Here is a 22,041-nt window from a genome sequence, read left to right as displayed (position 1 = left end):
TTCCAAAGTAAACCCTTGGTTCTGAGTTGGAAAGCCTGGAGGTGTAGGTTGGTATAGCCTTGAATTTCACACAGGCTGTTTTCTACAAGACTTTGGCTTCCCATATAAAGGCACTCTTCCCTTTTCTAGCTGCCTACATTCCCAAGTGAGAAACCTGGAATTATGATAAGAGCCTCTTTTAAAGGCTTAGCTGTGCACATGCTTGACAGAAGGAATGCCTTCCTGGCAGCCCTGGGTTCCAAGATGGAATTCCTGGAGGCATGTGGGTTAAGAGAGCCTTGCAATTCTCAGTGGGTTTTTGTGAAAAATATCTAGAGGGTATTGTGCCTTTTAGTCAGGGTTCTTTGAACCTCTTTTTACCTCATAGCTTTGGAGATGACATGGGTGGAGTTTCCAGTTCGTGTTATTTGTGTTTTGAGACAAACTAGTTACCTTAAGGCCTGCTGAACTTTACTAGACATAGCAAAAGGTGTGACTCACTCAGAATCTATTATCTGTTGACCTTGGCTTTAAGCCCTCTTGCTAATGCCTAGTTCTCAGTATTGCTGTTGATTCTTTGGTAATTCGGATCAACTCCTCTCGAGAGGCAAGCACCATTCCTTCCTTCTCATATCTTACTTTTCTAAATCAAATAGGACCTTGTGGGTTCTAACCTATGTCCTCTTGCCCTCTTCATTCCTGAAGTTTCACAGTTTTAGAGTATCTGATGCCCTAGTCAGAATTCCCCACAAGGGTTTGTCTCTCAGTTCTTATATCTCACAATTCCCGTATGTAAATTTTCTAGGGTTTTTTTTGTCTGCTAGGCCCCTAATACTTTCTATTAGTCTTTCATGCTCCAGGGTGGATTAGTCAGTATCCTTACACAACTCATCCTTGTGAGTTAGTAGAGGCTATAAACACTATGTTTCAAGTGCATGATTGTTCAGTGCCACTTCAGGTATCACAACTCTTTCCACAAAGCACGGTTTTTCCATGCCACATTCCTTTATGCATTTCAGTTGGGGTACTTGTAGAGAGAGCCCTGCTCTTTTATAAATCACCTTTGTGTGAATGTCAGTATGAGATGCTAAAGTACTGTTGAGGAGGTGATCCTCCATGGTGTCTTCCTTACAGAGCTTTATACCCACTTCTGTCAGTGAGCTTGCTCATCTCCTCATGTGGGACTGTACAGAAGCCGTGGCAATGAAAGCAGGGTTGCACTTGTAACTGTAGTTCATTTAGTGGTCTTTTGTGCAGGCACACATCCCTCCCACCTGCACCACTGTAAACTCACTGGATCCTCAGTCTCCTCCTCTTGGTCATGTGATGGTCTTTCCAGGAAAATGCCAGTGGGAGGAAGGATACTCCTAGTCTGCTAGAAAGCTTTGGAAATTTTTGCTGTGGCTGAGCTGTACAAAGACACAGTGAACAACAGTTACAAATAAGTGTAACCCTGCTTTTCCAAACCAGCAGCTGCATTTCCTTTTTTTGTTGGTATTTTAATTTTTGATGTATAACATTGAAATGGAATGGTGATGAATATTACTGTTTCTTTCTTCTCTAATTTAGGGAGGCGGCACTTCTCCAAAGGATGCTTTCTATAGCAGTTGAAGTGGATAAGTCTCCCATCTGCAGTGTCAATAAGATTGCAGATATGGTATTTCCATCAGTGTTAAATATCCCCAAGCGCAGCCAGAGGTAAGGGATAAATTGTTAAACTCTGAGTTCATACCTCCTGGGCATATTTCTGAGGTGTCAGGTACTTCTGGGCAATGTATTTTATCAACCTATGCCAAAGTAATCTGTGGAAGGATACATATCTGGGAGACACCCAAGTACTTTCCTAATAAACACATGAACCATATAAATTGCATGCACCATTTTATTGGTCCTGTTTCCAGTTCCTTAAAATTGAAAAGCAGAGATGGAATTGTTGTATGGCAAGTTCTGGAACTTTTAGCCAATTACAGCTGAAACACTAAGGTTTGGTCGGTATGTCTGCTTCATAAGGTTCAAGGGTCTCTAAAGGTAAAGGTATCCCCTGTGCAAGCACCAAGTCATGTCTGACCCTTGGGGTGAAGCCCTCTAGCGGTTTTTTTGGCAGACTCAGTACAGGGTGGTTTTCCATTCCCTTTTCAAGTCATTACCATTTTACCCCCCAGCAAGCTGGGTATTCATTTTACGAACCTCGGAAGGATGGAAGGCTAAGTCGATCTTGAGTCGGCTGCTGGGATTGAACTCCCAGCCTCATGGTCAGAGCTTCTGACAACAGGTTGGCTGCCTTACCACCTGTGCCACAAGAGGCTCCTTCAAGGGTCTCTAGATTCACAGTTATTTCTGGTTACAAGGGAATCATGGCAAAGGATATCTGAGATCCATGTTGGCTTTGTATATATTCATGGAGGCTGCAGAGCTCTCATAATTATTATGCACAGTTTGTATCATCATAAGCAGCAAGCTTCTGGCTCTTTATATAAAAAGTAGGAGGGATGATATACCAACAACATAGTTTAAAAGATTAGGGCACTAAAATGGCATGATCAGGCCAGATTACCTCCTCCAAGGCTCCATTATGATGGCTCAGGACCTCTCCAGGGATTGAAGAAGATTTACAAGCCAAGCGTTACTGTGTGATTTCATGTTCCTGAGGTGAGAAGTTCTATGACTCATGAGTATTTTTCCCTAGAAGGGCAAGCTTATTACTTTCACAGGCTCAATGTGTAGAAATCCAGATTGCACCTACCAAGAACATTTGTTCAATCAAACATAATGGCCACCCTCTAAGTATTGTTGTTCCAGTACTGACTAAAAGCTCTGAGAGTGTTAAATCCTAATCCAAGCTCTTCAGCCATATTAATACAAGAAATTCACCAAAGCACATATCTGGTTTTCAGATTTTGTTTCCAGCCAAGGGCTGCAATTAAAAATAGGAAAAGAGCTAACAGTGTTAAACAACAATGCAACTGCAAGTGAGAGGCCTAAGATTTTATCTGTGCTTCACCCTCAGTTCCATTAAAGGACATCTTTGGGCCTTGTGTCGGAGGGCTGTTTAAGCTGAAGCAGCAAACCAAACACTATTTTGTCCAGCCCATTTATTCCTATAACCTTGTGTTTTGCTCCCTCCAGTCTCAGCCCTCAGGATCTGTCTCAGAGGGCCCATTAGCAGTCATTTCCTCAATGGATGCCTTTCAATACAACCTACCTTTCCTCAGTTGCACTTTTAAGCTGTTGTTCAGATTTCTCAAGAAAACAGATTTGACCAGAAAACTTAAAACAGCCAGGATTGATGTTAAATGCATGTCTGTATTGCTGGAGAAGGATCTCCATTCACCATCTCAGAGTCTTGCACTGTAGTATTAAACTCATTTACTCAGAAGTCCCATTAATGGAGCTCATCCAAGTATGCATGTTTACAACGTCAACCTTAATCTATTTATGGTATCCAGTACCATAATTAATGCCTAATTCTACAATTTTGCAAGTAACATAGGCAGATATTTCAATGTCTTTTAACTATCATCTGCATATTCACATGGAAGTGGCACTGCACTGAAGGACTGACTTCAAAGAAAATTGGAGTAAGTTGCTGAACTTTTTATTTTGCTAATGCAAAAGTCTAGAATTGCGTTCTACTAGTTCCTTTACCTAAAAGCATTCAGACGTGCATATAGAAGAGCTCCACAAGATTTACTTCCATCCATTTAGCTAGTCTCAGATTAATCTATTTGTGCTCCATCTTGTGCTATAAAGCAGGAGCTGTTTTCTCAAGGGAAATGCAGCAGATAAGCTTCAGTCTCACCTGACCTTGAACAGACATTACTATTTACATGAAGTAAACATCTGCAGCAGAACTGCCATGCCTTGATGACTGGGAGAGGCTGAAATGCATTCAGAAGACTTTCAAACATCTCTCTGCAGTAATGGAAGCAGTTGTTCTATGGCCAGGGTTCATGGGGGCAGTTTATCATGCCATTGTTTCTCCTTTCTTCCAGGGAAGCTTTCCTAGGTAGTATGGAATGCCATCTTCTGCGCTGTAAAGTGCTGGAGCTCATTTTTCACCACAGCTGTAACAAGCCTATCAATCTGCCCTTGTCTATGGCAAAAATCTTGTATTTTCTGGCAAACCTTTCTCACCCAATAAAATACCAGGTACTTCACTATGTCCTTTCTTTTCAAAACAAACATCTAGCTCTCTATATGCTTTGTTTGTTAATCACTAGTGATTTACTTTTATTGCCAATTTATAAAGAAAATGGATCTCTGTATAAAATTAAAATTAAAATTTGTGTTCCTTATATGGTGCAGTATCAGTCCAAAGTGAAACATTCTCTTTTCACAGGATAATGAAGCAACATGGCAGAGGTGGGATGAGATGCTTCACCAGCTGAATTTACTGGTGCTGAGTTATCACAGAGTTATCCTCGGTAAGAGACATTGCATCTGCATCTTCACCAGTATCAAATAATTCATTCCTTTTTGGGATCCATCACAGAATTATCATGTTACTTAATATCAACTAAACAAATGCCTTTCAGTTATACCATTTCCCATACCCAGATTCCAAAATGGAACCTGACCACCCCCAGTCTCCAGCAGTGGCCTTTATGAAAGGGAAGAGACTGCAAGGGAAGGGGTAATGTATAAAAGAACTGCATTCTCAAGTGCCTTGTGCTAATGCTTTGTTACTTTCAACCCTATAATTCTAAGTAGATACACAAAAGGTCACAAGATTAGGCCAACAATAGCCAGAAGACTTCACCTGGAAGTATTATCACTTTTAAAAACCATGCAAAGCTGGAATGTGCCTTAGAATCCTTTATGCAATCACAGATGCTTCTAAGGTGTATTCTTTTTACAGGACAATAACACAGACTAGCGAAATAGAGGCAGGGCATGCTATTTCTGATCCAGCCATGTATGTGTGCATTCTAGCATCTATGTTGGCAGGTTGGAGGTAGATTTTTTTCTATCTAATGTTGGGTGGGCTCTCTGGAATAAAGAGACCCATTTTATGAATGGATCCTCTGCACCTTATGTAGTCTGTTTGGACACTGCAAAGATCTAGCATGTGCAACTTTTCTTTTTGTGGGGTAGGAGAAATGGTTTTGGTCAGAACAAAGGCTATGATATTTTCTTTTAGCCTTTGGACTGAATGTTGGATTTGTTCTTAGCACTATTTGTCCTTGTGAAAAACACACAGACCATTCCAAGACCCTTCTAGCCCAAGTCTCAGCTGTCAAATTAGGACCATCATTTTCAACCATTTTAGTGGAACTTCTCTCAGAGGTTCAAATGAAAGCTAAGTGAACACAGATAGTACTAGGTATAATCGCCTGGAAGGAAATCTATAGACAAGGGCTGACATAGGCTACTCTTTTGAGAAACCCGATTATGTAAAGGTTATGTAAAATCCATCATCCTCTGGGACCACTGTAGTCAGGGAGGCCACTTGTCACCATTTTGGTCAACAAAATTTTGCAGGAACTCCAGGACTTGGTGTAACAAAGGGGCAAATAGGTCTAGATGCTTCCATTTGTACCACTTGGCATATACCATCGATTAAGTGTAGAAACTCTTCTAAAGACTAGTACTTGTGATCCTTATAGAATACACTAATCTTAAGAGTCTTTCCCTTTCCAGTTTCATACGGTCATGTGCAGCCATGCCACAGTGGGCTCTTGTTGAAGCATGTCCAGACTAATTGGAATCTGCTAAGGATCTCCTATTAATAACTCCACTAACACCTATGTATTTTGGCCAGTTAGCTATGCAGATCAGGGTTGCTTTTTCTTGTCCCAGTTTCTCCAGCATTAGTAATAGCAGAATAGGAGGAAAGGCATAAAGAAGGCCAGGGGATATGGAAATTATAGCGTCTATTTGCCCTTCTCTTGACATCTGGACATACCCTCCCCCTTCCAATCAGTCTTATATCTATAAATATCTGAATTATGTTGGGCTTGAAGTATTCCTTGTTCTTGGCCAGATTGGATCATTGGATCCTGGTAAAGATCTTGGTAAAAGCTAAGGGGATGTCTGTCTTCTGAAGAATCTGCAGCTAAAAACACCACAGAAACCCACTGCAGTTGATAAGAGTGAAACCAAGCCTAAGGCACTCAATCCAGAAAAGCGATCATTAGGCTTTGTAATCTTGCCAGAGTTGTTAGTAATGATGAACTGGAATTTTATCAGTAGTCCTTTCAAGCCTCAGGCTTTTTAGATCTTCTCTTCTGGCAAATACAGCCTGTTTACAGGAGAATCTATTGTGATCCCCAGTACTATCCAGTGATAGAATTACCGTATTTGCCGGCGTATAAGACGGCTTTTTTCCTCTCAAAAACATGCCTCCAAGTGGGGGGGCCGTCTTATACGCCGGGTGCACCAGTCTGGATGCGGCGGGCGGCAGGCGGTGGCCGCCCCCCCGACACTGAGCTCACGGAGGCGAGCGGCGGCGGCGGTAGCTCCCCCCCCCACTGGGCGAGCGGCGGCGGCGGCAGCTCTCCCCCACTGGGCTCACAGTGGCGGCGAGCGGCGAGTGGCGGCGAGCGGCTCCCCCCCACTGGGCGAGCAGCGCCGGCGAGCAGCGGCGGCGGTAGATCCCCCCCCCCACTGGGCGAGCGGCGGCGGTGGTAGCTCCCCCCCCCCACTGGGCGAGCGGCGGCGAGCAGCTCCCCCCCACTGGGCTCACTCCATATTTTGAGTGAAAATGTTGGGGGGTCGTCTTATACGCCCAGTCGCCTTATACGCCGGCAAATACAGTACATTGCCCAGGATGCAGATCCCAGTACTTCTGGGTCAAGGCAACTATAGTGGTGCGAGGAGATTCAATAATAGGGGAGCAGTGAAGTACATAGGTCGAGGGGGCCTTGGCCATGGAGTTTCCATGGCCAGTGGCTTGGTCGATACAGGTGCTGCCCTTCAAATCTCCATCCTATCCCCAGGTTTGTGGGAGAGAGGGCTAGGGCAGAAGTGGTGTTGATGCTTTGCAACACCAGGTCGATCAACAACAAATCCTCTACCTTGCAGGATTATTTTGCAAGGCATGAGGTAGACCTGGCTTGCACGACTGAAAGCTGGGAGTGTGAAGGTGAGACAGTTGCCTTGAAAGATCTGGTGCCACCTGGGTTTTCAGCTCTGCATCAGCCCCAGCTCCAAGGTCAGGGGGGTGGGGGGGCAATCCTGGTCAGAGGGACTTTTCCCTTCAGGGCTCTCCCTGCACCGTCAATTCTGGGGCTAGAGTATGTCAGCCTAGAGTGGGAGTCGGTTGAGAACGTAATTATCTGGTTGGTGTACGGATCACCCGCTGCCCCTCCGGTTTCCCTGCCAGGCCTCCTGGAGGCGATTGCTGCCTGGGCATTGCAGTACCCAAAACGTTTGGTTTTGGGGGACTTCAACATCCATGTGGACACACTTCAGGACTTGGCCCAGACCTAGTGTAAGCCATGGAGACACTAGGGTATTCACAATTTGTTACTGGTCCCACCCATCAGGCTGGCCACACACTCGATTTAATCTTTGGTGCAGCTGCAGTAGGATTGGTTTCCTCTTCCTTTAGGATTGGTTTCCTCTTCCTTATTTTCTCAGGGCTGTGAGAGATCTAGTGTCATCACAGGCTTAGCTGATAGTCCCCAATAGTCCTCTTAGTTAAAGAGCTACACTGGGATTATTATTTCCTCCTCAGACATTTCCCCTTCTTCCTTAATGGATGAACTGTTTGAAACCCCTTAGGATGGGTCTGAGTTACTGTGAGAAGGATGGGGGTCTGTGCACAATGTTTTTTTGTGTGTTCCATCTTAGTTGGTCAGGGCTGATGCTCTGCAACCTACCCTCATCTGAAGAATTCTACCTGCTTCCCCATTTAAACAATCCACAGGAAGTAAGAAGAATGTGATCTGGAGGAGGATCTTGGATGATCTCTTTTCCAGATCCCTCATAAGGAAGGTGTGGCTCTTGCAGGAACTAGACTTTCTCAATCATTGCATGGTGAAGCCAGTTTGCTATCTCCAGAGGAGATTGGGAGGGAAGACATTTCTTTCTTGATCTATAGTGGTGTGCCATCTCCTTGACTGCTCTGCTGCAGCTATGAGCACCAAGCCTACGCATTTGCCATCTTTATTGGTGTGGAGAATCTTCCTACCAGAATCAGCTGCTACTATTGAGGTGTCCTGTTCTGCATGTCTGTGCTTGCTGGACCATGTCAGGGAGTAGTCTCTGCCTCCTGTTTCTGGGGGGACAAGGGCGTCACCATCCTCCTTGGAGCCATCTGAGACTTCATTGAAGTTCTCTATTGCCTCAAACTATCCTGCCTTCAGAAAGAGAGTAGGCAAAAAGTAATAATTGCGATATAGAAGAAATGAGATGAATCAGGAATAAAAACATAGAAATAATATTAGATTCCTTCTGCTTAGTTGTAGGGGCCTTGCTGAGCTGCTTGTACCATAATCCTCCTCTCCCTAACTAAGCAGGAATTAAATGAAAACAGTGGGTAATTACACACAAGAAACCTGGAAGAATTGTAGTCCTATTTCTATGATGGACGGATAGGAATCACCCATGTTAATATCCCTGCCCTCTCAGAACAAGAAAGTTTATACTGATCAGCCAAGGTACTACCACGAAAGTAATCTGACCATTTCAGGTTTTCTAACTTCTACCAATTCAAGCACCTCATTAGGTTGCAGGTGATAAAATATAAGTAGGCTCTCTTCTCAGTTGTTTTCAGTTTTCCAGGAGATCTTTTATGCAGATGTTGTAGCCCTCACTAATCTTCAGTAATTTTCCTCCTTTACAGAGCACTTACGGAGCTCAATGTGCGAAAGGATCAATTTGATTATCAAAGCTGCGAATCCTAAACTACAGTCATATGATTCCATCACCACCACAGATGCAGATTTCAGCATAAATAGTTTCCAGAAGCAGCTTTTGCAAACTTTGGGGCAACCACTTCCCTCACCTATCAAAGAAAAGATTGAGCTACTCCGGGTATTGTTTCATACTACTACAGATATCTACAGAACTCTGGGGCACTTTGATGGATCTTCTGGGCATGGAAGTAGCTAAGCAACAGGTCTTCCATTCTAGAGAATCCTCAGTACAAACACAACCTCCTTTTCAAGTAAAATAATGCTTTATACTACCAGCCAGTGGGCAGCCTAATCAGCTGTGCAACTTTATTTTAGACTTGTTATGTTATATGGATTTAACACTGGTTCTGTTCCCATTTGTTTTGTTGCAAGGGTTTTTTTTATAATAAATTATTTCACTAAGGTGATGAGAGAGAGGATTTATTTTTTAAAGTTACTGGAAATTAAATGTCACAGGTATGGAAGTACTGTACTACTGCAATAATGATTATAAATCTTGATTAATTCCCTATTTTTTATTCTTTTGTAGTACATGTTAGACACAGTGAGACATGAACATAAAACAGCACAAAATAAATTAACAACCAAGAACTGGGTTCACTATTTACTGCATGCAAGCAACAATGGTAATTTCCAACAGGCTAGACAAATCCAGGGTGCTATCAAGGCACCTGAGAAATCCAAAAAGTTATGATTATAGTCAGGGAATAAAAGGAAACTGGGTGTGGTATTACCAAGTCACTTAACTACAATATCACTCACAATGAATAGTTAGAGTCTTATGTGAAACAGATTTCCTTTGGGGCAAACAAAAATATTATCGAGGAAGTATCAATGAGCATGCCTCTAAACAATGAGCTTCTGTATGATGAGTGTTCCCTCTCATTCTGGAAAGCCAGCCTGCAGCTCAAAATTTACACCAAGGAAACAGGTGACAGTTCATTATCCCTGAGTATGGACAGAGTACAGCAGCATTCTATTGTTCCCAACTGCTCAGAATGTCCAACAATAGAACTCTGTAAAAATAAACATTTGCACCCAATTATTGGGAATATGCACTGAGCTGTTATCTAACAAGATCAGTTTCACTGTTTCTCTGGATCCCGGTGTCTGCTAATGCAACATGAATAAGGATGACCAGTTTCCAAGAACTATGATGATATTTCACATGCTTTTCCCACAAAATGCCATTAGAGTTCTGATGCTACTGATCATAGCAATAAATGTGTTTTTCATTGAGAAAGCAAAGGAAAAATTGGAACCTTGCCCAAAACACACTGGGCTTAGTTAGTATGTCCCAAACACTATTATGCATTTCACACCATAGTGCTAGAAGAATTTGTTTTATTCTCATGCTGAAACATTATCTGTTTAACAAATAATGCCTTTAGACGTGGATCTCTTACAAGTGAAGAGACCAGCAATGAGTCTTCGTATTGAGACTAATGAATGCCTTCAAGAACAAAACTCTTGACAGATCACTAAATCACAGTTCATGCTAGACCTCGTCTAAAGGTTCAAAGTAGAGATATTCAGACTAGAAAAAATGTATATAGTCTTCCAATACCCTGGCATGGATAAACAGATGCCTACAAAGCAGCCAGGCATGTCATGTCAAAGGAGCTCCAGTAGGCTGGTGGTTTCCCTTTGTTAAACTTAGGTGTATAGAGAAGCATAGAGTTGTATGTCAGAACACCAGAGGCAGGATGGTTATTGGCTGAATCCAAGTGTCCTCTGGGATGGAAGGAAAAAAGCAAGTCATTCACCTTTTTCATGACCACGTGCAACTCTTGAGTGAGGAAGGCGATGACAAAAGCTAATTAGAATGGAATGGATAAAAACATCATTGGACTACATTGTCCATTATTAAATACTGGGAACATTATCTGCTTCCATGTAGAGATGTTGCTAGAAGCCAGTAGGAGTAAGCACATTCATGTCGCGTGGTCTGATGTTATGAGACTGTGGAGAACGCCTCTTTTCTTCAATAATTGGAATGTCCATCTTGGGGGGCTTGAATGTTGCAGGGTCCTCTGCTATCCTGGTTGCCTGAGTACGCATTAACTCGATTGGGGTAGGCTTCTGGGCACCCCTGTAGGCCTGGATGGTAAAGCCCCCTGAGGGAAGAATATACAAAACAGGGTCAGTCAATTACCAAACAGGTTTAATGTACTACTACCAAAATGACTTACAAAATACTTTAAGACATCTGGCATTTTACAAATTAGCAACAATAACTGCTCTAGTAGCTATATCACAGCTGGCAGTTTTGCTTGTCAACAAAAGAAACATATTCACAAGAGTAAGCTAGCTCCAGAGCTGTAACCATATTATCTCTGTTGCTGTATCTGCATTTAAACCTACAGTAGTTTTGTATTTTCTGACTGTCAGTGGAAAAAGCAGCAGACATGTTTGGGAACCCGTATTAAAGATAGTAAATCTTTTAACTAACATTTGCTGTAAACTTCCTAACCAGCAAAAGTATGGAATAAATATTTCTCCTCATGAAGTATGATTTGGAGGCAAAATTGAGGAATAGTTAAATCTGACAAAAACTGCATATATTCACTACAGAAGTAAAAGTCTATACTTGGCCCAAGTTTTATTTCTGACTCATTCAGTGCATTTTTTACTACCACACACCATTCCAGATCATGTTTACTATAAAGTCTATTTCTCAAAGCTTTTCATAATTTTTGTCCTAAACTTTACTGGAACAATTTCCACTCTTACAAAAATTACAGGTGAAAGTTTGAGCCACAACTTAATGCTGGAATTTAAATTCCCCCTTATCTTGGTTCTCTGTGAAGGAGAAGTGTATTGAAGCCTGCATACCTGAGTCAGCACTGGATTTCTGGAGAGCTCGAGGTCCAAAGAGGCTCCATTTTTCAGAGGAGGCTTTATCACTGTCACCACCGCTAGAATCCATGGAGATCAGATCTGGACCAGAGATGGAAGTAGATGCTCCCTGACTAAACCAGGTCCTAAAGTAAAATAATAAAGAATAACAGAAGGACCTCCACAGCAGCAGTCATCCAATCTCAATGGAACTATTCTAAACAAGTCTACAGCAGAGGATTAGCCACTGTACACATAATCCACTTGCAAAAAAATGGCACCATCAAAAGCTCAACTTAGGAAAAGTTAATAGAATTCTCATTGGAAAAGACATGTAAAAGGTTGGGATTTCTAGACATTTAGAGATAGCCTTTAAGTGGCCTTCTCTTTCCTACTGGGAAGAGAGGCTTAACCTGTGGGAAATATACCTGTATGTGCGCTTGGGAGAGGAATGTGGAGTGCTGCTTGGAGTGGATTGGGCAGAAGAGGCCTGTTTCTCTTCTTTTAATATATCTCCACTTTGCATCTTTAGATTCTGTTAGAAAGGGTAAAGACATGCAGTTGGAAGCTTCTTAAAGCTAGTGACCAAACACCAAGTGAGCTGAACGTTATCTCCTCCTTTCATTAGATTAGTATAATAAAAGCATTATGTAGCATGTTAAAAAGCTTGCATGCAAAATTAAACTTTTGTTTAGTGAGGCCTGAATACAACTTAGTCCTCACTTCAGATGATTCAATTATCTAACATTATTCCAGCATTTTAAAACAGGGAGTTCCTTTCTGCTTGAAGTTAGAGGGAAAGAGAGACAGAAAGGCTTTAAAAATACACCATCATTCTAAGGACACTATCTTCAGTTCCTTGACTTCACTTTAATTTTGAAGTTAAATATGAGCTTCACTGGTCAGGGACTAAACCCACTTCCCCACAGTAGTTAATACTACACTATCTCAAAAAGGTGGATTTTTGCGCTGTGGAAATTGGTATTTGCATCATGAACATCACTGCCAATGCTTCACTAGTACTGAATAAAGAATTAAATTTATTGTTATTTGGTTTATATTAGATTCAAGAGCTAACTGCATGAGCTACTTATATGCATTGATATGTATTCTTAAATAAGATAAGTCTTTAACAGAAAACTCAAAACTAATCACAAGACTAGAAACACCCACTAGTAAACATCCCACCCTTCGACATCTCGTTCTGTAAAGTAGTAGCAGACCACCTCCACCAGAACTAGAGTGCAGAGGGACTTAAAATGCCTTACATGGAGTGACTCAGCCACACGATGATATTTTGTCTCCTCTGCAGTGAGGCCCTTGTGGGGAGTGTAGCCAGCATCTCTCAGCCCTGCCTGCCGCTCAAAGCGCTGAATGCTCTCCTGAGTTTGTTCTAGAAAGGACAACACAATACATTCACACAAGCCACAAAACAATGCTATCTGACATTACTAAAGGGCTCTATCAAACATCCTTTGGAAATTAGTAGAAATAAAGAGAATTGTAAATCATCTACTCCATCTACAATAAATGATAATCAGGACAACAAAGCTTGTTCCAAAACATTCTAGACTGTCATCAGCCTAATTTTATTGCTACCATGTCAACTTCTCAAATCGTATTTGTTTAAAGACCAAATTACATGCATGGTAATAGAGGAACACCATCTGAATGCCACCATGTAAAACTGTCCGATCATAAACTTTACTTATTTGGATCAGAAATAGTGTGCCTCTAACTCTGTGTGCCTAAACTGTACACAATCCAACATACTATAAAGCAACTTACACTCCTCAAATGAAAAATCCAGATATACAAATTCAAGAAACTGCATATCATCTTCCTGCAGTAACATGTTTTTTAAAAATTATATTAAAATGTTCAATATATTTACAACAAATCATGTCAACAAACATGCCAGCACATTAGCCCCCATGGGATGGGGGGACATGCCACATTATTAGATTGTTAGTTTGTAATCAGCATGATCCCACTGATCTGTAGAAGAACAAAACCACAATTGCTGTATGTGCTAGATTATCAGCTAACCATAGTCATTCTAGAAACTTCACTGAAAGCTACACACATTTCATATGAGAGGCTTCCAAAGCAAACTGACTCAGCACAACCAAAATGTTAGCTGCTAAAACCATTAGACCCAAATAGTGCAGATTCAAATATATACCTTGAGGCTATAAGCCCATGTCCCAGGTAATAGCCTATTAGCAGGAAGAAGACTGTGCTACATTAAATTAATACAGCTTGAAAAAGTCATGGTTAATTCAGCAGATGGATGAGTATTATTGTTTCCATATAAGATTTAATAGCTGTCAATATACAAGTTTACTAACAAATGGAACAAGATGATAACATGTTCAGCTAACCCTGACACTAAAATATAATTAAGTACTGAAGGACTCATTAAATAGTTATTTTCATCTCTTCTCCACTGTTAATCCACATCGACATTCTATCAAGTGCTAGTCGTTACTGAAATCTAAAGACAAGTTATATTTTTGCTTAGAATTGAAAAGGCTTGACCTTTATCTTTAGAACATCTAGTAACATATGTATGTAGTCCTCTTCCATGTATGCAGCTCCATAGCCAATCCAGAAAAGACCTAAGAAGTCAACCTGCCAGGTAAATTTGCCTACTAGACAGTTATAAGAACTCTTACTTGTCATGAGAGAATTTATGATGATGTGGGTGGCCTTAGCCTTCACCACTGGAACCTTGTTCACAGTCTCAGTGGTAGTTGAGGGGCTTATAGTAGATGGATGCATGTTAGTTTCCCCTTCCTCAACCTGTACAGAAGAAGCCAGGTACAATTCAAGGAGAAAGAAAAAGCATTGTATCAGGAGCTTCCCAAACTCATCCTGAGCCTTATGGGAATAAAACTTGTAACTATACCTGAGCAAGAACCAAAGGCTACAGAAAGCTGATTTTAATAATGGCATTTCATTGCTCTCCCTCTATTGACATTTGTGTAATACTGGTATAGCAGCCAGCACATAATCTTAGAAGAGGAAGCAGTCTTCCAAGTTTCCCTTAAAAACAAATCTGCTATAGCCTGTAAAATAAGTGAAAGAGTTCCCTTTTTCACTCCTCCACAGAAGATCATACTTCTCCACTGCCCCAAATGCAAGAAAACTGTAACTTTCAGATTTCTTCCTAAAGGAATCACAAATCAGAACAAGCACAATTTGTGCTTATAGCCTCTATAGCCTTTCAACTTCTATCAAAAATAGCAATTTTACAAAAGAGATCTTCTTATGTTAATATTGATCAAATTCCACAATTATCATATACAGTTTAATTCCTTTCTTTATCCAATTAGTTCAGGTCAGCATACAGAAATTTCCCTTCACATTTTATCATCACTCCATCCTTATGAGCAAGGAATTTGAACTCTTCTACCTGAGACTTTCATTATTTTATAGCAAACATTTCCCCACTATGTAAAGGCTGTATGTGCATGATTTTCTTCCATGTTATTTAGGCTAGGGATCATATCAGCTTTCAGATGTAGCACTTCTGGTCTTTGAGCTGTGATACTTCAGCAAATCTGAACATATTGGCCAAATGAACTAACATTTTAAAATAAAAACAAGATTGCCTCACAGAAACAACTATATCAAAATTTCACTTTGATACTCTCCAACATGCCTAATTACAACAATCTATTTCCACAACTTGTCAGTCCCTTTTGGAATACTGCTACTGGAATCTACCTGACAGTTTAAGCCACCTAAAGACTGCATACCTTAGAAAGCGCTTCATATTTTCGATCTGGGATGACTGGTTGTTTCCACAGGATATTTGAGCACATGTTTGAAGGAGGAGGGGTCATTGGTGTTGTATCCTCCAGGGCATCATCATAACTAAATGCCCGACGGTACATTCCAATTGGCTGGGACATCTTTCCTAGAAGTCCTTCAGAGCCTTGCTCAATAGCTAAGGACACAGATAGAAGATTTCACAGTGGGCTACACTACAGTTCTTCTCAAACCAGTACAGATCACATGAACAGTACTTTAATGAAATAAACATTAGACAGATTTCAGTACAGAGCCAAATCTCTATAGTAAGATTCTTTCCCAGAAATAGTTGTTTAAGCAGAGTTGTTCTGAAAATCCTTCTGTGCCACCATTGCCAAGTTTGACATTTAACGTTTTGATGCAACTGATTCATTTTTAATGAATCAAAAAAGCAATCCACACACTAAGAACTCCATCATATCCATTACAATTATAATAGAATCAAGCTGGCTACCATAAATCCCAAGCCAAAACTCTACAAATATTATACAACACTACCATCTATCAGATTGGTCCAGAACTGCTCTGACCCCTCATGTCAAATATCCTAATGGTTTTGCTAGAACTTATTCACATAAGGTGTTTGGCATCAGGAGGTAATAAGATTTCCCAAAAGATACCGATATCCAGGATGAAACATATAAAAACAGAAATGGGGCAGGGGAGATTTTGATACTTGAAGCTTAAAATATTTGTGCACCTCTGCTTTAGGTCTCTGGTATTTCACCTCACTTTCCATCAAAAGAGACCACTGTATTCTCCTCAAAAATAGTAACTGCCAACATCTTTTTGTTCTTTAGATTTATAATAACCTTTTGTTCTTTGGTTTTACACACACACACAAAATCCCTTGATAAAGAGGTTTTCAACAAAATAATAGTTAAAGCCAGCAGCTTCCAGTCCTATACCAGACTAGAAAATAATTCGATAATCAAATTATCTAACTTCCTTCTAGGAACTAATGTTCAGACTGGAAGTTTTCCACTCATGTGAGTAAGTTATTCATCATTATCAGTGAATGACAACAAACCAATAGTATCCCTTATTAAAGATAAAAATGGCAGCTCCTAAGAAAATATGCTAGTTCACTAGCAAAGTAACACTGTAACAAAAATTACTTGCCTCTTCTAAGCAGGTGATTGAACTCTAAGGGCCGTTCCGCATTCGTCCAAAATAGCACAATGGTTACTAATTGAAATCGCTACAGTTTTGCCATTATGCACAACGTCGTTGACAATCTGCAACACTCCTGAAACTGATCTGCAAAAAGCGCTTCGTTGTAGCGCTTTCAGGGAAATCCCAAAAAGTGGATTCACCCTCCGGAAAGCGCTACACTCCTGCAACCAATCTGCAACACTAGCGGGAAAGTTCTGTGCGTTACCATTGTTGCGGTTTCTGCAAAGTCCCTCCCCCTGGCTCTCTCCTCTGATCTTCCGGCGAAGCGATCGCCATTTTTTTTCTCCGAGCGAGCGGAGATCAACGCACCGGGGAGCCTTCGTTTACCCAGCGAGGCTTCCCTGGCTGCAGCCCCTCTGTTTAAAGTCACCAAGCACAAGCCCGTTTGCTGGTTTATTTTCACTTTATTTTCACACTGTTTTTGGCCGAAAATCGCGCCCGTGAGGGGGGGGATTTTTTTTTTCACTCGGGGGGAGCGTGGCAACGATGAAACGGCAGCTCAAACACCACCTGCTAGCTGGATGGGTCTCTCCGTTGCAACGAATCAATGCATATTCGTTGCAACGGGTGTGTTTTTTTTTTTAAACCTTCCTTAAAGGGAAAGGGGCTGTTTGGGAGCATGATAACGGCCGCCCATTGGCTGCTTGATGGCCAGGGGCGGGACACAGCTTAGCAATAGCGCTTCCTGGCTAACGATTTTTGCAGAGACCGGAACCCTGTGGAAAACGATAGAAACGCAACTGGATTCCACTACAAAGGCAGGTATGCGTTACGCCGAATTCCACTATTTAAAATGGCGATTTTTCGTTCAGCAAACAATTTGCTACATGGATCCCAGTGCGGAATGGCCCTAAGATACATCTACATGCAGCTTGGCACAGCCCCCAAATCCCACTGTCACTCTTGAGAAGTTTTACCGTTGAGAAACCCCTGAAACATTAGTCAGGCTTCAAATAACCCCAGAAGTGGCGCGAACATTCAGAATATGGTTGGGAAGCAAAGCTGTGTGCACAAACACCCAGGGCCACTTCCCTTCCCCTTCTGGCCCATCAATGACCATTTAGGAAGGGAGGGTGAATTTGACATGAACATATATGGTCATACAATCTGATAAAGATTTAACAAATTTTAAAAATATATTAAAATTAATTCCCATCCATTTGGGAAACCATTCCAGGGCTATCAAGAAACCTCAGGGTTTCATGAAACCTTAGTTGAGAAAGCCTGATATAGACCTAATAACAGGTACTTAAATTTCCTTTGTCAAAGAATTCACATTTGCTCAGATAATTTTACCAGGAACATCTGTTCTTCTTGAAGCCATGACTGGAACTCCACTTCTTTCGCTATACGGAAATCCAAAATAGGGATCCTGTTACCTAAAAACAGAGGGCATTTTCACCTTCAAAAATCACACTAGATAAAAACATCCCCCTTCCGCTCTAAAAAATAAATAGTACCTGAGGCAGCTACAAGCCCTATTCCTTTTTAAGAAAGTAATGATAGTCATATTATAGATTCAAGTCAAATAGCAACTAAAAATCAAGTGTGCCCTAGGTCATTAGAAATGCATCTGAATAGATGTAATGTATTTTATTGTTTATAATTTATAATAAAGCCAAAATATCTTACCACAAGGTACGATGCAAAAGACAGATGTCAAAAAAGGACCATTCTGCTTCTGAGGCTGAAACTAGCAAAGCATCTCCATGAACTTCCATGCAGATACAACTGACAAGAATTCAGAAGCAAGACATTCTTTACTGAACTGAAAGAGCCAGGCACTCTACAACTGCAGCACAAGACTATTGCCAATTCATTCAATAGTAGTATTTTAAAGGACACTTCCACTGTTTAAAAATTTCCTGCATTGGGGGATATCCGTGGAGAAAGTAAATTTCAACCTTTAAATACCTTCATGCAAGAGCTTTATAACATATGAAATGGTGCCAACCAATGACCAGGCTAATTAAACAAAAGAAATTGACATTTTGCTAAACAAATACCTATAAATACATATGTTCCACATGTTACAGGTTAGCATGTTAGCACTGCAATTATGACAGGGTCACAAAAGCATGACACTGCTTCATGTCCAGATGTAAAGTCAACATCTGAGGAACCAGTAAGGCTGAATTAAAACCTGGATTCACATTCCCCTGAAGTTCTTCAAAACAAAAACATTCAGTAGTAGTGCTTTGCTCTTGAATCAATCAGCAAGAAGCCCCTTCTAAAACTCAGGGCAAATGCTTAGTTTATCCTGCAAAATGTTTTCAGTTATGCATCCCATCATACCAGGATAGGCACTTCAACTAGCTAGGAGAGGCCATCTGTACACCGCGTTCTGCGGTATAAATAAATCGCTAAGGGGAGGGGGGGGGCAAGTCCGGGATCAAAGTCCGCAGATTGGACCCTTGCCCCCGGACTGACAAGGGGAGGGGCCAATTGGAAGGCACTTTGCATCTTCCGATTGGCCCCTCTGATCGTCAGTCCAGGGTTGACCAGCTAATTGGAAGGTGTGCGCAGCACTGCCAGACCAGGACCAAGGGGCCAATCCATTGGCCAATCCACTGGCCCCTTGGCCTGGGACTCAGCTGCTGATTGGCTGTTTGCCTGGCCAACAACCAACCTGCCCCACCCCCATGAGAGCAAACCTTCGCTCCACGGCGGACATCACTCTGCTGGCCGCCGAGAGGGAAGGTAGGCCCGCTAGCCCCCGGCCTCTCCCTGAGAATGGCTCCCACTGGCCACCTCGCTAAGTCCCCCCGTGCCCTCCCCGGGGCCTGGGGAGCATTTTTCAATGTCGCCCCGCTCAGAAAAACGCTCCCCAGGCCCCGGGGAAGGCGTCCTCTCCGGGGCCTGGGGAGCATTCTTGCTGCGCTGCACGCTCTAGACCCGGCCTGGAGCCTGCCGGGCCCGTCGCCCTTTGTGCGCTGCGCCCACCCCTGCTGCCTTCTCCATGCCCATTTTTAAAAATGGGCGTTGTTCCTAGTTAGAAATAAAACATCACCTCACAATTCACTATCCATTTTTCAACCCATCGCCCACTGTTACCCAAGGCTAAACAATATACCATAATAGTGCTTATCCATCAAATTCTTATTAACTCCTTGACAGCAGGAGAACATCTAAACAGAAACCAACCTTCATATTAGCATACCATCTAATTTGCATTTAACAAAAAAAAAACCCTAAAAATAAACAGAGCTTGTTGTAACTGTAACAAGGGCAAGGGGGTTCCACGAAATGGCCACTGACCTGGCCTCATTTAGAAGTCAACAAATCCTCTGGAACTCAATCATTACCGCCATTCAGATCTAAAAGGCAAACTATTAAAGTCTATGGGTCTCATCTTCCCCAAGTCCCGAAGAAAGGCACAGAAGGAGGGAGGATGTCACGATACAGGGGATCCCAAACGCCTCACAGGACTAGTAAAAATGTTGCTTTTATTTAAGAGGAAAATTTAGTGGCAGCAAGGGAGGTTTCCATCTACCATCAATATCCACTTCGGTTACCAAGCGGGATGCAGGGAAGGAGCAGACAAAGGGAGGCAAAGGCAAGCAACAGGTCAGGCGCGGCTAGGGCCGATGTGCAGGGGGTCCACGAGCCTCACGGGCGCCAGCACTTCCCGGGAGATTCGGCGGGGGCGGCTACGAAATGCCACTGCAAGCCGTGCCTTCCCTCCGAGGGCCAAGCGGCTCCGTTGGCTTTCCAGACATGGGCCGGTTTGCGGGCGGCCACGGCTCTCCCGCCACTCCTCCTCCTTCTCCAAGGGGTGGGCTGTGAGGGTCCTGCAGGGAGACCGGCGCCGAATGCCCCCCTCCCCGCACGGGCCCGCCGGCTGCCCAGCCGTCTGTCCGTGCTCAACGACACGGGGGCAGCTGCGACGCCGCCGGCTCCTCGACCAGTACCTTTCCTGGGGCCGCCTGCAGCCCGCGACGGGCCCCCAGCACTAACAGGCCCGCTTGGGGCGCGAATCGAAGGGGGGGAGGAGGCGAAGCAGCCCTGCCGCCAACAGGCGCGGGTCAGCCAGGCTCGCGGGCACCATGGCGTAGCCCCCGCCAGGAGAGAAGCGGGCCGGCCAGCCACCTCCGCGGCCCTGCCCTGCCACGCCGCGCCTCGCCTCGCCTCGCCTGATGACGCCACTGAAGGGGGGTGGAGGGAGCCGCGGCTCTCGCGAGAGGTGCTGCGCGGCCTCGGAGGGAGGGAAAGGCTGTGGGGAGGTGCCCAGCGACGTGCTACGAGGGCATCCTCCTGCCCCGCTCTGTCCTTTGGGCCACGACGTGGATCTGGCTGCTGTTTGATGAGTTTGATGTCAGACTTGTGTCCATTAATCCTTTGGTGGAGGATTTGACCTGTTTGCCCTATGTAGAGAACAGAGGGGCATTGTTGGCACTTGATGGCATATACCAAGTTTGAAGATGAGCAGGTTTATAAGCTTTTGATGGTTTCATGTATAGTTTCACTTATATGTAAACTGCTCTGAGCCTTCGGGGAGGGCGGTATATAAATACGAATACATAAATAAATAAAATAGGTGACGTTGTTAGGTCCCGTAATTGTGGCATTGGAGTGTATATGGCAGCAAAGTTGGCATCTGGGTCTGTTGCAAGCTCTAGTACCAGTGCCCATGTTCACATTCGATGCTGCATTGTTGTGGGTGAGGAGTTGTTTGAGATTGGGGGGCTCTCTGTGTGAAAGAAAGGGTTTACCCCCCAGTGCTTGGGAAAGAACTGTCACTATCCAGTAGGGGTTGTAAGTCACTGATGATGCATTGTACTGTCTTGAGCTGAGAGCTATATGTAACCACTAGTGGTGCTCTGTTGTTTTCTCTTTTGGGTCTGTCTTCTAACAGGTTTTCTCTTGGTATCCTTCTGGCTTTGTTAATCTGTTCTTTGACCTCACTGGCTGGGTATTTTAGTTCCAAAAAGGTTTGTTTTAGATCATTAAGCTGGGAATCTCTGTCCATGGGATTGGAGCAGATGCGGTTATAACGTAGGGCCTGGCTGTACACAATGGATTGTTTGGTATGTTCAGGATGGTAGCTGGAGGCATGCAGGTACATTTGCCGGTCAGTAGGCTTCCGGTATAAGTTTGTCTCTAGGCATCCATTGTTTATTCTTACATTAGTGTCCAGAAAATGTATTTCTTGCGTAGATTGGTTCATTGTCAGGTTGATAGTGGGGTGAAAGTCATTGTATGCCTGTTGTAATCTACATCAAAAAGCCTCAAGACTGAAATACACCACCATGTAAGCCTTTTATTTTTGATGATGATGATGATGTGGAGCTATTTATTTATTTTATTTATATGCTGATAATATCCTGAACGCTGCGTAGATTGGAAGGCTCAGATCAAGTATTTCTTC

General features: G+C 42.8%; 2 protein-coding genes across 12 annotated transcripts in view; one reads left to right on the top strand and one right to left on the bottom strand.

The window, feature by feature from the left end:
- SIMC1 (SUMO interacting motifs containing 1) overlaps positions 1 to 9,247 on the top strand; it is a 50,784-nt gene extending 41,537 nt beyond the window's left edge. For 3 of the 4 annotated variants that reach the window (XM_077326350.1, XM_077326347.1, XM_077326348.1), the window contains exons 7-10: positions 1,549 to 1,677; positions 3,972 to 4,128; positions 4,319 to 4,403; positions 8,768 to 9,247. In XM_077326350.1, coding sequence (XP_077182465.1) covers positions 1,549 to 1,677; positions 3,972 to 4,128; positions 4,319 to 4,403; positions 8,768 to 9,036 — 640 coding nt within the window. In that variant the 3' untranslated portion in view covers positions 9,037 to 9,247. Of the gene's footprint in view, positions 1 to 1,548; positions 1,678 to 3,971; positions 4,129 to 4,318; positions 4,404 to 4,536; positions 4,613 to 8,767 lie in introns of all 4 variants that reach the window. The other variant, XM_077326349.1, reaches the window with a different exon arrangement.
- Positions 9,248 to 9,340: 93 nt separating this feature from the next.
- On the bottom strand, positions 9,341 to 20,767 carry KIAA1191 (KIAA1191 ortholog). Of its 8 annotated transcripts, none has more exons than XM_077326355.1 (9): positions 19,932 to 20,767; positions 18,306 to 18,404; positions 17,970 to 18,052; positions 15,443 to 15,633; positions 14,357 to 14,483; positions 12,947 to 13,071; positions 12,107 to 12,213; positions 11,676 to 11,824; positions 9,341 to 10,957 (listed from the first exon to the last, which is right to left on the bottom strand). In XM_077326355.1, exons 3-9 carry the CDS (start codon positions 17,995 to 17,997, stop codon positions 10,749 to 10,751), a joined length of 936 nt encoding a protein of 311 aa, XP_077182470.1. In that variant the 5' UTR covers positions 17,998 to 18,052; positions 18,306 to 18,404; positions 19,932 to 20,767; the 3' UTR covers positions 9,341 to 10,748. The 8 variants fall into 8 exon arrangements, with proteins under 8 accessions (XP_077182470.1, XP_077182473.1, XP_077182468.1 ...); XM_077326358.1 differs by having other exon boundaries at positions 20,585 to 20,730; XM_077326353.1 differs by having other exon boundaries at positions 18,306 to 20,767.
- Between the last annotated feature and the right edge of the window lie 1,274 nt (positions 20,768 to 22,041).

Source organism: Paroedura picta, chromosome 3 (genome assembly GCF_049243985.1).
Source record: "Paroedura picta isolate Pp20150507F chromosome 3, Ppicta_v3.0, whole genome shotgun sequence".
NCBI lineage: Eukaryota > Metazoa > Chordata > Lepidosauria > Squamata > Gekkonidae > Paroedura > Paroedura picta.
The sequence above is the reverse complement of the archived record's forward strand: the minus strand, read 5'-3'. Positions and strand labels throughout refer to the sequence as shown.

What these genes read in the sequence shown, in the direction of transcription:
- KIAA1191 (XM_077326353.1), bottom strand. Translation starts at nt 17,997, where the DNA reads ATGGCTTCAAGAAGAACAGATGTTCCTG. An exon ending in AATATGAAGCGCTTTCTAAG is followed by an intron (nt 14,484 to 15,442) that starts GTATGCAGTCTT and finishes TCTTCTGTACAG; the next exon opens with GTTGAGGAAGGGGAAACTAA. An exon ending in CATAAATTCTCTCATGACAA is followed by an intron (nt 13,072 to 14,356) that starts GTAAGAGTTCTT and finishes TGTCCTTTCTAG; the next exon opens with AACAAACTCAGGAGAGCATT.